This window comes from Aethalodelphis obliquidens, unplaced genomic scaffold (assembly GCF_003676395.1).
Source record: "Aethalodelphis obliquidens isolate GAN/ISIS:26980383/991018 unplaced genomic scaffold, ASM367639v1 scaffold60, whole genome shotgun sequence".
NCBI lineage: Eukaryota > Metazoa > Chordata > Mammalia > Artiodactyla > Delphinidae > Aethalodelphis > Aethalodelphis obliquidens.
The window spans coordinates 3,471,479-3,485,648 of record NW_020838004.1 but is presented as its reverse complement, the minus strand read 5'-3'; the positions used below and the strand labels follow the sequence as shown (position 1 = coordinate 3,485,648).

The 14,170-nt window shown below is 47.8% G+C and overlaps 1 protein-coding gene across 1 annotated transcript in view; it reads left to right on the top strand.

The window, feature by feature from the left end:
- VSTM5 (V-set and transmembrane domain containing 5) overlaps nt 1-13,503 on the top strand; it is a 31,728-nt gene extending 18,225 nt beyond the window's left edge. The window contains exons 2-4 of the mRNA XM_027087758.1: nt 9,411-9,737; nt 9,849-9,989; nt 10,120-13,503. Coding sequence (XP_026943559.1) covers nt 9,411-9,737; nt 9,849-9,989; nt 10,120-10,163 — 512 coding nt within the window. The 3' untranslated portion in view covers nt 10,164-13,503. The remainder of the gene's footprint in view (nt 1-9,410; nt 9,738-9,848; nt 9,990-10,119) is intronic.
- Nucleotides 13,504-14,170: the final 667 nt, after the last annotated feature.

Sequence of the window (14,170 nt, the reverse complement as noted above, 5' to 3'; positions counted from 1 at the left end):
CCGCTGTAGTATTCCCAAGTGTGAATATTGATAATTTATTTAACCAGTTCTGACTTAATAAGAAATATATATTTGGTCTCTGCTCCTGATTCCTGACACAGAGCTCCTAAAAAACCTAGTAATTTCCTGGATGATAGCAGTGATAGGACCATCTTTTGTTATAATATTTGGTCTTAGTCCCTGGTTCCAGACACATAAGCTTCTAAGACCCTTGGATTCTCCAGAGTGATGAGTGGGTTTTTTTGTGGGTTTTTTTTTGTTTTTTTTTTTTGCAGTACACTGGCCTCTCACTGTCGTGGCCTCTCCCGTTGAGGAGCACAGGCTCTGGACACACAGGCTCAGCGACCATGGCTCACGGGCCCAGCCACTCCGCGGCATGTGGGATCTTCCCAGACCGGGTCACGAACCCGTGTCCCATGCATTGGCAGGCGGACGCTCAACCACTGCGCCACCAGGGAAGCCCAATGAGTGTTTTTTCGATTGTTAATGATGTGACTCTTGGAAGATGAGGGCTCGTTTGCAGAGAAGCCAACCATGTGATTAGAAAGTTGGAATTTTAGCCCCATCCCAGGAAGGGAGAAGGGCTGGGGATTGAGTTAATCACCAATTGCCAATGATTTAATCATGCCTATGTCATGGGATCTCCCCAAAAAACCCTAACTGAAGGGAGTTGGGAGAGCTTCTGGGCTGCTGAACACATGGAGGTATGGGGAGGGCAGTGTGGCCCAAGAGGACATGGGGGCTCCACGCTCCTTCCAACATACCTTGCCCTGTGGCATCTCTTCCATGTGGCTATTCCTGAGTTGTATCCCTTATAATAAAGTGCTCATAGTAAGTAAGTGCTTTCCTGAGTTCTGTGAGCTGTTCTAGCAAATTATCAAACCTGAAGAGGGTGTCATGGGAACCTCCAATTTATACCCAGTTGGTCAGAAGTATAGGAAGCCTGGACTTGTGATTGGTGTCTGAAATGGGGAGCAGTCTTGTGAGACTGAGCCCTTAACCTGTGGAGTCTGCACTAGCTTCAGGTAGTAAGTGTCAGAAGTGTTCCTTGTGGAGTAAGAAACAGCTTTCCTTTACCTATGAACACATAGGTTGTCACCAGTCTTTTGCTACTGCAATTGACTATGCTGTGCTTCAGTGACAATATGTACACTTATAACTTTGCATCTATGTGCCCTTATTACTTGTAGGATAAGTTCCTAAAGTAGCATTTCTGGGTCAAGAGGTATGTGCTATTTAATATTTCTATAGGTTTCGACATGTTGCCCTTCAAGCAGAATATACCCATTTATAATCCCCACGGTAATGATTGGGTATAACTTCTGCACACTCGTGGCAACATAATGTTATCAAACTTTCTCATTGTTCCCTGTCTGATAGCAGCCAAGTCATTCAGCTTTCCCAGCCCGGGTTTCACTGAGCTGTGATGAATGTGTATGACAGCTAGTACTTAACAAGTGTTACCAGTAGAAACGGTGTCTCTTGCTATTTTGGAGTGATTTTTCTGGTTGGCGTACAAGTACAGGAACCCGATGAAGGAAAGCAGCCTGCCAGCCTCGATCTAAACCTGCATCTGTCCATTTTGTTTGGGTTTGACTGATATCTGGGTGACTTCCCAAGGCCATTATATGGCAATATGGGGGAGGGGGAGGAGCTCCCTCAGGGAGGAGCTGAGCTCTTTGGTCTCTGAGTAACCAGGCACCACGAGGGGGAATTACTACCTGAGCTAACAGGAGAGATAGGTACCCTGTAAATTGTATGCAAGTGTCGATCATCAACACTAGTCATGGCATCTAAACCTGAAAGCCATTATTTGGGGTTTCTGTGTTGGCCCCTCATGAAGCTGTGTGTCTGAAATTCCAGGCTCGCTTGTTTCAGGAATGGCAGAAGTTAGGCAGGGACATGAATATATTAGTTGCAGCTTAAAACCATCCCATTTCTCCTCCTAGCTATTTGACTCTCAGCAAACTTGGGGCTGGGAAAGGGGTCTTGCCAGCTCTCCCTCAGCCAGACCTGTTGCCCCCTCAACTCAATACAGATCCAACCCCTTACTTTCCTGATCTCTCCAAATGGGCAGCAGTTCAACAGGCAGGACATGCATATTTGTTTATTTTATTTATTAAAGGAATTTTGCCTTTTTTAAAATTTATTTATTTATTTATGGCCGTGTTGGGTCTTCGTTTCTGTGCGAGGGCTTTCTCTAGTTGCGGCAAGCGGGGGCCACTCCTCATCGCGGTACACGGGCCTCTCACTATCGCGGCCCCTCTTGTTGCGGAGCACAGGCTCCAGACGCGCAGGCTCAGTAATTGTGGCTCACGGGGCTAGTTGCTCCGCGGCATGTGGGATCCTCCCAGACCAGGGCTCGAACCCACGTCCCCTGCATCGGCAGGCAGGTTCTGAACCACTGCGCCACCAGGGAAGCCCTGTTTGTTCTTTATTCATTCTTTCATACAGGCATGTCGTGAGCACCTATGAAGCGCCAGACCTGTGCTGGACACTGGTGTTTCTGAGACGAATCGGAAACGAGTTCTCCCAGCAAAGATCTCACAGTCTAGGGCAGATCTGCCACGCACCTGTGTGCTTCCTGCTGCTCCCACCACCCCGTCTCCCCAGTCCAGGCCAGAGACTGCCCCAGGTCTGGCCACACTCAGCACCTTAGGCTGTTCCCACCTGTTTGGGCTCCAGCCATGAGCTCTCCTGAAGGTGCATAGGACAAGCACATGCGGTGAGCCCAGGGCCGTGCAGGTGAGGTGTGTAGATGATAAAATCGTGAATTCTGCTGCCAGATTGCCCTTCCTGAAGCCCAGTTTAGAGCATGCCATGCTTCTACTTGAATGCCATCCTAGGGCCTCACTGCCCGCGGATAATTCCTTCGGTTGATCCCCAGCCTGTGACAGATTCCTCGTGGTATAGCCCATCTTTGTTTCTTACTCACCAGGTCCCAAACATGAGGATCCATCATGCTCCTCTAGGTGGGCTCATTTCTTTCTTAGCTGGGATTGCCCTTCCTCCCTTTCAAAATCTTATTCTTCGGGCTTCTCTGGTGGCACAGTGGTTGAGAGTCCGCCTGCTGATGCAGGGGACACGGGTTCGTGCCCCGGTCCGGGAAGATCCCACGTGCCGCGGAGCGGCTGGGCCCGTGAGCCATGGCCGCTGAGCCTGCGCATCCGGAGCCTGTGCTCCGCAACGGGAGAGGCCACAAGAGTGAGAGGCCCGCGTACCGCAAAAAAAAAAAAAAAAAATCTTATTCTTCAAGCCTTAACTGTAATGATGTCTTCCCCATTCCCCAGCTCCTGCAAACATCCTGGCTTATTATCGGGACAGTTGAAGAATACCCCGATTTCCATCTCTACTCAGCCACTTACTGTGACATTGCACGAACTACCTAACCTCAGTGGCTTGACCTTGCTCCTCTCTAAAACGGGGGTGATGATATACTCTTCACCAGGCCAGCGCCCACAAGCCAGTGCCCTGCCATGGAGGAAGCGTGGCGAGTGTGGGGCTGGGCTCAATCACTGGTGGGTGGTCCGCACTAAAAAGGGGATGCGGTGAGATTGCTGACTCATGCGAGATGTGTTCGGAAGCCAAAGGGTTAAGGGAAGAAGGGCTTTTGTCCTCTCTGTCTACCCAGAGCTGGCTGTCTCTACACCCCCACTGTGGAGCCCCCTTGGGTGCCTCAGAAATCAGCTGTTGTCTACCTTAGCGTTTTCTCTTTGCTCTTCAACGTTTCTTTGAGTCTCAGATGGGGTGACCAGCTGTCCTGTTTTGCCCATGACTGTCCTGATTTTAGCACTGAAACTCTTGAATCCTGGGAAGACTCTCAGCCCTGGGCAAACCCTGAGGGTTGGTCACCTGAGGCTGGTGACACACTGACAGAGAGGGGTGAGCAGTGGGGACTGCAGCTCCTGGACGGGTACCTTGTGCTCAGCCCCGCTGGGCCTTACATGTGTTGTGTCCCCTCATCCTCACAGCCCTCCTCCTGAGGTTTCCCAGTCCTCATTCCACCGCGGAGGAAGCCGGGGCTCTCAGCAGTGAAGGCGCCGTCTCTAGGTCTCGACAGCTAAGAGGTCCCCAGGGTGAACCTGTGTGGATCTTCCCACATCAGGTATCTCCACCGCACCTCACCGCACCTGGAATAACCCTTTTGTGATGTGACTCATCACTTCACCAACCTGCTCCAGTACTTCTGAATTAGGACCCCTAAACTAGGCTTTCTGACTTCTAGTTTAGTTGCCTACGGTCTCGATAAGGATGCTGATGACTGACGATGGTGCTTGTTTCCTGGTTCTCATCTGATGATCACACTGGCTGGATAAGTGGCTTTCCAGATAAGTGAGATGAAAATGAGTTGTCCTGGGACTTCCCAGGTGACGCAGTGGTGAAGAATCTGCCTGCCAATGCAGGGGACACGGGTTCGAGCCCTGGTCGGGGAAGATCCCACATGCCGCGGAGCAACTAAGCCCGTGCGCCACTACTACTGAAGCCTGCGCACCTAGAGCCCGTGCTCCGCAACAAGAGAAGCCACCGCAATGAGAAGCCCGTGCACCGCAACAAAGAGTAGCCCCTGCTCGCCGCAACTAGAGAAAGCCCGCGCAGCAACGAAGACCCAACGCAACCAAAAAAAAATAATAATAATAAATTAATTAATTTTTAAAAATGAGTTGTCTTGATTAAGGTGTATCCTCCATGGCAGGCAATATCTGTCTCCCCTTTAATTGATGCTGTTGTCCCCCCAAATTGTGGTATGAACAGTATTAACCTTTATTGTGATTTCAGGAGATATATCCTTCTTAAATAATACATTTTTAAAAGCAGCAAAATGCTACCTCTGTAATTTACTTGTAAGAAAAGGAGTAAGGATTACTCCTTTTAGATTAGATTAGAGTATTAGATTCCAGCCTGTTGCTCAGTAGCTGGCTTCACCTGCCTGGTACTTTGTCTTTGATTGGTTCCCAAGGGGTGTCACCAGCTCTAGGAAATCAGGCTTTCCAGAAGCCCTTTGGTTCAGGTTCCAGTGACTTCTGCCCTACTAATGTCTTCAGTTACGTGACCTCTTCCTTAAAGGAAGCATTTTCATCTTTCTGGGAAATTGGTAGAATTTAGTTTTTCTCTTCTCTCCACATAGAATTCAAGTAAAAATGAAAAGCAAGGTAAACTTTTAAACTTTAAACTTTGCTCACCAGATATCTTGGTCTAATCAGGAGAACTTTAAATGATTTTTAAAACATTGTTTTATTATCAATGTAATCAATGTGAAAATGCAAAATGATATAAATGTATAACTTGGAAAATTTCTGGTGCCGTCCAATCTCTAACGGATAATCCCTGTTAATATAGCATATATTACTCCAACACTTTTCCATACTAAATATATACATATTAGCACATAGTTACACAAATGTAAGTAAGATCATAGCATATTGTTTTTTTTTTTTATTTTTATTTTTTTTTGCGGTACGCGGGCCTCTCACTGTTGTGGCCTCTCCCGTTGCGGAGCACAGGCTCCGGACGCGCAGGCTCAGCGGCCATGGCTCACGGGCCCAGCCGCTCTGCGGCATGTGGGATCTTCCCGGACCGGGGCACGAACCCGTGTCCCCTGCATTGGCAGGCGGACTCTCAACCACTGCGCTACCAGGGAAGCTCTATAAATTTATGTTTTAACTGAGTAACATGTCACAGACATCTTCCCTTGTCTGCACAAAGTTCATTCTTGTTCATGGCTGCCTGGCATCCATTGTACACGTAAAATCTAATTTATTGCACCAACCTCCTTGAGTAGAACACTTGAGCCAGGTCTGACTATTGGCCTAGCCACTAAGTTTCTCTGGACTTGTTCGGGAATGATTTTAGCATGAGGTGCAGGAGTGGTTACTCATTAATTCAACTTTTTAAACAGTTGACAAGCAGTTTGCCTTTAAACTCTTGGAACTGTTCATGTTCCATCTTTGCCATAGACCATTTATTCCAACTTCTATGTGTCAGGAAGAAGAGGAACTCTTTGTTCCTAAAACCTAGTTAAATGCCTGATTAATTTGTCAGATTAGGAAGAGGGTTTTCTAGTCAAAAGAAAATATAGAAGCTAACAAGGACCAGTTGGCCAGCTTCCAGCTGTGTCAGCATCTGAGAAACTTGGGCATGTTATTTTTTTTTTCAGTTTTTCCATTTCTTGGGACAAGATAACTGAAAGGCTCAAAATGGAGGTCCCTAAGGCTATTAAAAGGGCTGCTACTCTCCCAGGAGACTGGTCTGTCAGTAACCTTGACTAACATGGTTAACACAGGATGTACATGTAATACAAATAGTTGATGATCGAGATTTGTCATTAGTTCTAAGTATGGTTTTCCAAATCTGACGGTAATCATAATCCCAGCTGCTCATATGTGAGGTCAGGGAAATCAGAAAATATAGATAAATAGATGATAGATCAGTAGTCACCAAGTAGAGTGGAAAAACTGTGGGTTTTGAAACAGACAGAACTGCATGCAAATCCCACCTTTGCCATTTCCTAGCTACATGGGCATGTTGCTGACTCCTGTAAAAAATAAAAGAGAAGGATTTTAAAATACATAATAAATAGATAATAAAGCAATGGACACATAAAGCCTTAAGTAAATTACAGTTCTCTTTGCTACGTGTGTATAAGCTTTTAGATGTGCCTAATTTTTCAAACCACCCAAGCAGCAACATTTCTATCAGATCGGCTCGCCTTCTTGCTGCTATAATTAGTCATTCACTTATTCATTCAACAAACGTTTATTGGCCAGGCATTGTGCTGGGTACAGGGAACACTGAGATGAAGAAAGTACCTAATTCCTGCCCTCCAAGAGCTGACCTGGAACTTGACCTCTGTTTTTTACCTGAGAGAGAGAGAGAGAGAAAGCAAATGTGACAAAATGTTAATAATTGGTGAGTTTAGGAGAGGGTATATAGATGTTAATTGTACTTGGCTTTCAATCTTTCTGTGAGTTTAACATTTTTTAAAATAGGGTTGGGGACAAAATATTTTTCTGTTACGTGGCAGCTGTAATTTTTTTTTTTTTTTTTTTTTGGCTGTGACGGTTCTTAGCTGCAGCATGCGGGATCTTCATTGCGGCATTCAGGATCTTTCGTTGAGGCGCACAGGCTTCTCTCTAGTTGTGCTGTGCAGGCTCAGCAGTTGCGGCACACGGGCTGTCTAGTTGTGACGTGTGGGCTCCAGAGTGAGTGGGCTCGGTAGTTGTGGCGCACAGGCTTAGTTGCCCCATGGCATATGGACCTTAGTTCCCCGACCAGGGATTGAACCTGTGTCCCCTGCATTGCAAGGCAGAGTCTTAACCATTGGACCACCAGGGAAGTTCCGGCAGCTATAACTCTTGAAAGCCATTATTACCTCCCAGTTTTTCAGCATGGAACTTATCGGATTATCTCCAGCCACTTAGCCGAGCCTTAGGAGAGGGATGGTAATGGGATATCCTGGAGATGGGAGAGGACAATGAGAAAAGTCTGGAAAAGTAACAGGCATGGTTACCTGGAGCCACACAGCAGGGGCCCAGGGGCAACTGGGCACCCAAAGGGTGAGGGGCTAAACAGGAAGTAGAAGTGGAAACAGAGGCATGGGCTCCAGCTTGAATCCTGCCCTATTCACTATCCAGTCTCCAGCCAGCCCTGACGGTTCTCTGTGTGGGGAGGGTGGAGGTGGAGGGAATTTGTCACCTTCTGTACCCTTAACTGCCAACCACTGACCTTTGACTTGAGCATAGAGGTTAAATATCTGACCCTTGGAGTCAGCAGCCCTTGTGTGGATCTCAGCCTTGCAGAGTCAACCTGGACAAGCTACTTAACCCTGTTGACACTGAAGTTTCTTATATCCTTGATGGAATTGTAGTGGGTTGTGTGACACTTTAATGACGTGGCGTGTGTAAAGCAGTTGGCGCAGGGCCTGTGCATGGTACCTACTTAATAAAATATTTCATGACATATATTATCTTAGCCAGTGGCTCTACTGTTCATCTACACACTCGTGCAGAAATCTCGGCTTCATGCCTCTTTGCCTCGCCCACTGCCACAGCTAGTTATCAGCACGTTCTGTCATCTTTACTTCCAAATGCATCCTAAATCAGACCACCTTTCACTGTCTCCAAGGCTATGTCTCCATCTCCTATCTAGTCTCTGCGGCAGCCACCTGACTGTTCTTCCTGCCTCCACTGTGGCCCCCTCACCCCCAGATGCTCTCCACAGCGGACTTTCTCAAGCTTAATGGAGAATGTCACCTTCCCACCTAAGCCTTCCTATGGCTTCCCATCGCCCTTGAGTAAAACCCACCCCTGACTCTCACGTCTTGACCCAAGTCCTGCCTAGCTCTCCAGCCTTGTCTCCTGAACTCGCCCCATGGCTCCCTGCATCCTGCGTTTTGGCCTTCTTTCTGTCCCTCAGACATACCAGTTCACTCTCACCTCACTCTCTGTAGTTGTTCCCTCTGCCTGAAACGTGTGTCTTCGCGTGGCGACCTGCTCGACCTCCCTGTCGTTTGGGTCCCGGTTCATTTCCTCAGCGAGGTCCTCTCTGACCATCCTGTCTCATGCTGTGTACCACCTCCATCCCCACCCACCACTAGTACCCTATTTTATTATCTTTAAAGCACTTGTTATCTAAAATGATCTCATGTGTTTATTTAACCCTTGTGTGTCTCCCTTATACAATGGAAGCTCTAGGGAATAGTGAATAGTAACCATGTGTTTTGTTCACTGTCCTAGCTTGGGCTGCCATAACAAAATACTATAGACTGGGGGCCTTAAGCAACAGAAATTTATTTTCGCACAGTTTGGGGGCTGGAAAGTCCAAGATCAAGGTTCTGGCAGGGTTTGGTTTCCGAGGAGAACTCTCTTCCTGGCTTGTAGACAGCTGCTTTCTCACTGTGACCTCAAATGGTCCTTTCTCCATATGAGCCCATGGAGAGAGAATGAGAGAGAGAGAGACTTTTCTTATGAAGACACCAATCCAGGGGACTTCCCTGGCTGTCCAGTGGTTAAGACTCCGCGCTTCCAATGAAGGGGACTCAGGTTTGATCCCTGGTTGAGGAACTAAGATCCCACATGCCATTCGGCACGGCAGGAAAAAAAAAAAGACATCCAACTGGAGCAGGGCCCCACCCTTATGACGTCATTTAACCCTAATTACTTCCTTAGAGACCCATCTCCAAATACAGCCACACTGGGGGGTTAGGGCTTCAACATAGAAAATGGTGGGGGGGACGGATACAAACATTCAGTCCATGACATTCACCATTGTAGCATCAGCATTGGAACCTAGAAGAGAGCCTGGCATGTGATAGGCACTCAGTAAATGCATGCTAAATAAATGAATGTGTTACAGAAGTTCACTCCACTGTGAGTCCATGTGAGTGGTGCCAAGTCTAGCACTCCATCCCGCAGGTCAGGGCGTGTCCCTGTACATTCCCCAGGCAGCCATCAATGCCACGGTGGAAGAGGACATCCTGCTGTCGGTTGCATACTCCTGCCACGGCATCCCCACTATCGAATGGAAGTATACGTCCAACTGGGGAGTGCAGAAGATCGTGGAGTGGAAGCCAGGGACTCAGGCCAACATCTCCCAAAGCCACAAGGACAGGGTCTGCACCTTCGACAACGGCTCCATCCAGCTCTTCAGTGTGGGTGTGAGGGATTCCGGCTACTACGTCATCACGGTGACCGAGCACCTGGGGAGCAGTCAGTTTGGCACCATCGTGCTGCACGTGTCGGGTAAGACACCCCCAGGGGCCCCGGCGCCTCTCAGAACTGTGAGTGTGCGGAGGCCGACTTCACGATATTAAAAGAGACGTTATCTCCCCCTCCCCTCCCCCCGCCCCGTAGAGATCCTCTATGAAGACCTCCACTTTGTCGCTGTCTTCCTTGTTCTTCTCGCTGCCGTGGCTGCAGTGTTAATCAGCCTCATGTGGGTTTGTAATAAGTGTGCGTATAAATTCCAGAGGAAGAGAAGACACAAGCTCAAAGGTAATTCTCTGGGCCTTGTGATAATCGATTCATGGCTTGGATGGCCAAAGGTGGCCCTTGTCATCTTGTTCTCACCAAGAAACCACCCCCGGCCGATTGGCAACTCATGGATGTGTCTTTTGCTTTGCAGAAAGCACAACGGAGGAGATCGAGCTGCAAGATGTGGAGTGTTAGCCAAGGCTGGGCCCAGTTACATTCCTACCTCAAGAGGAAAACGTTATCTCCCAACGAAAGGAGCAAACACGGCCAGTCCACCCCGAGCCTCTTGTGCCACACACTGCTTCCTGATGGGACAGCTGGATGTTGGCAAGGTTGACCGCCTGAGCTGGACTCTGGATTGGACGAAGGCAGTTCCAGTGGCATGGAGTTCAAAGAAGAGAGGGGTGGAGGCTCTGAGCCAGAGCTGTGCTTGGCCGCGGCTCCCGGGCCATGCGGACGCATCAGCGGTGACCCCGTGCAGGCCCTGGCTGCTTCCTCACTACGCTCTGCTCTGGCGGGGTGATGGCCATTGGAGGGGTCCCCGTACCAGAGGCCAGAGTATTTCCGGATCACGTGTGCAGCCAGCACCACAACAAGCTCTCTGTGCTTCGGTCTTCTCTGCCTGTGGCCTCCTCCAGCCCGTTGCTGTGGGAGCTGCTGTGAGAGCTGAGGCATTAGAGCACCTGCTCAGAGCAGGGGAAGGACCCCCCGTCCCCCACTCCGTGGCCTGGAGCTTTAGGGAAAAGAGTTTAATTTGTTCCACGGGGACCAGCATTGGGAACAAGGAATAGGGAGAAAATTATCTTTCTCGTTCTCTCTTACTCCAATGTTCATTAGATTTTCCCCTTCTACGGCCCCAGCGTAGGCCAGTGTGAGGAACAGTTCATCTCCACCATGGGCAGAGTCTGGCTTCCAAATGGCCTCCTGACAAGCTGGGTGACACTACCTGTGTGAAGGCTGGGCCTGCACGGTGGGAGGGACAACTGGAAAGTCAGCGCGGGCTTCGAATCTGTCCCCCTCAGTCACTCACACTTCCTGTCAAGTCAGAGCCTTGCTTGCTGCCAACCGGGCTGAGGAACACTTGACCCTCACCTACCTCACCCTCAGCATATCAAGTGAGGCCCACAGTAGCACAGAGCACTCCGAGCAACGGAAGGAAAGCATGAGGACTCTTCCAGAGCCTAGAAAGCAATAAGCACTATGTTGAGTCCTGGAAAATGTAAGATACCCTGGGGTACTGGGGCTCCAGGGGAAAGTGGGGACTGGATCACAGCCGGCCTTGGTCGTTATTCTCTGAAGTTGTTGGCCACCGCGTTTGCCTGAGTTTCTCCATCCCAGCTTCCTTTCGCAAGCTCTAAAGCAGGCGTGAATTTATCTTCCATTCTCTTCTCCCTCTCCAACATTCTTAGCTACAGATCAAAGGTACCATCCCGATTATTGGTGGAATTTGAGCTTAGTAGCTCTGTCCCCAGGCCTCAGCTGCAAATTTACCCACACAAACATGAAGGAGAGCCAGAACATTCTCTTCTCCCTCTCTTCAAGTCCCCAACGTCCACATCTTTTCCAGAAGTTACCTGGAGACGTTAGTATGAGGCTTTTTTGCCTGAATACTGAATCCGGGGTTACAGGAAGGGATCTTTTGGGGCTATCAGTGATCTAGAGCAGAGCTCCAAAGGCACTACTTGACTCAGAAGGTGAGAGAGCAGTTGATCTACACGACCGATTTGTAGCCTAAGTATGTGACACACAGAAGGGTCTCACCTCAGGCCACCTCCTGGACACATGTGTAAACACACACACCTGCACCTTTTTCCCTGGACAGCAATCAGAGGAACCAGACCTATGCCACGAAGGATGGGTTTCTTATACTGGTCTCCAGTGCCGGGAAGAAGCAGGATAGGTGCCAGAGAGGGTCAAGGATAATCTGATCATTTCTTTGTCCTTTATCACACAGCACACCCATCAGCAGGAAACCGGACTGGATCTGGGTAGCTGCTAGAGCCTCTGTCCTCTTGACACTACCTGCTTTCCAGAACTCTACCTCTCAGCTTATGAGAAGTCAGGGTGGTAATCTTTGGAATAAAAGGAGAAATGGAAAAGAACACCCAGCGAGAGGCACAAACCCAGATGTAAATTAAATCTGTGCCCCACCCCGCCCCAAATCTTCATGGAAGTTTATTCGCTCAGCTTTCCGTGTCTTTTTTGCACTTTTAAGCTCCCCCATCTTGAATATTCCTGTGGAAAGTTCTTGATTCTTGAGCCTGGGGGTTTTGTCTATTGAAAAAAAAAGAAAATGTTAAATCCTAGAGGTTTAGCCACTGAACATGTTAAACTATAAGTTATGTTTCAAGCTGTGAGGAGGAGAAAAAAAAAAAGTTTTAAAGACTGAAATAAAGCCTGCAAACAAAGCTCTGGCCCTTTGTGTGTGAGCCCATCCCTGCGGAGAACTCAGAGGCCCTGGGAGAGGTTTCCATCAGCTGTAGACAGAAGCAAAACCCTCAGCCACAGCCAGGGACCTGACAGGTTTTTTTCATGACAATGGAGTTAATCACATTGATTCTAACCATAAACATTCTTCAGCAATTCAGAAAAGCCACACTTCATTAGCGCCATTATTCTCCCCTGTATTGTAACCAGAAGACTAATTTGAAGTTTGTCCTTCCGGAATGTGACTTGTGATTTAATAGAGTCCTTCCTGCTTCTAGAAGGGGCTGAAACGAGGATGCGGCAGTTGTTATCACCTCATTCAACGGATGCCAGAACTTTCTCGTGCTTTGTCGACAGAATGTCCTTTCAGAGATTGTGATCTAAGAAACCCAAAAGGGACACACAGTTCTTTCTCATTTCATGGTGTTCCGGGTATGCAAGGATTGCTGAAACAGAGCACCCCTGTCCTCTGGAGCCCGCATGAGATGCTAAATACTCCACAAGACTTCACGCTTGCTCTGATTTGAAATGGTACCTCACAAAGCTGAGGAGCTAAGGCAGTGAGAGATAAGAAGGTTACCAGGATATCTGGCTCAGTGCAGGGATGTAGAGACAAGCCCTGAGAGAGGATAGGGTTTGGAAAGGCTAGATAACTGTAATGAGGGCAGAGAAGACGTGGCAGAATAGAATGTTAGGAGATGGAACCAAGAGGAACCAAATGTGTTGGGGTGAAACCCCAGGGCCCAGATGCAAATACAGCCCCCTTTGACAACAGGGGAGGGGAGACTGGGGGAAGGGAAACCCTCTCTCTGTCATCAGCCTTTATATATCCAGCATGTTTCTTCGCCCAGTTTCCAGGGAAGCCTCAGACGCCTCTAGTTTACTGAAAGCAGAGCAAATTCCTGTGGTAGTTGATAGTGTGTCGATCCAGAGCTCAGCTTCTATTAAGGGACAGTGCAAGTCTCCAGCACATGCACCTCTCTGCACACCCATAACCCACCCCACTGTCAACTTTTCCAAACCCTGAGAACATGAATACTGAGTCCACTATTTCCACTGCCTTTTATTTTATTTTTATTTTTTTATTAAATTTTTTATTGGAGTGTAATTGATTTACAATGTTGTGTTATTTTCAGGTGTATAGCAAAGTGAATGTTATATATCAGTTATATATATATATATATCTCCATTGTTTTTCAGACTCTTTTCCCATATAGGTTATTAGAGAATACTGAGTAGTGTTCCCTGTGCTATACAGTAGATCCTTATTAGTTATCTATTTTATATATAGTAGTGTGTATATGTTAATCCCAATCTCCTAATTTATCCCTTCCCCCCATGTTTCCCCTTTGGTAACCAGAAGTTTGATTTTGAGATCTCTGAGTCTGTTTCTCTTTTGTAAATAAGTTCATTTGTGTCATTTTTAAATTAGATTCCACATGTAAGTGATACCTCCACTGCCTTTATTTATTTTAAAAAGTATTTATTTATTTATTTATTTATTTGGCTACGCCAGGTCTTAGCTGCAGCACGCGGGATTTTTATTTGCAGCATGCGAACTCTTAGTTGCGGCACGTGGGATCTAGTTGCTCCCTGACCAGGGATCCAACCCGGGCCCCCTGCATTGGGAGTCTTAGCCACTGGACCACCAGGGAAGTCTTCCACTTCCTTTTCAACATTAGATGGGTGTTTGGTTTAATTACAAAGGGGATGAATCGTTCTTTAAAATTAAAATGATATTGGAGTCCATATATAAAGTAAAAAGTAAAAGTTCT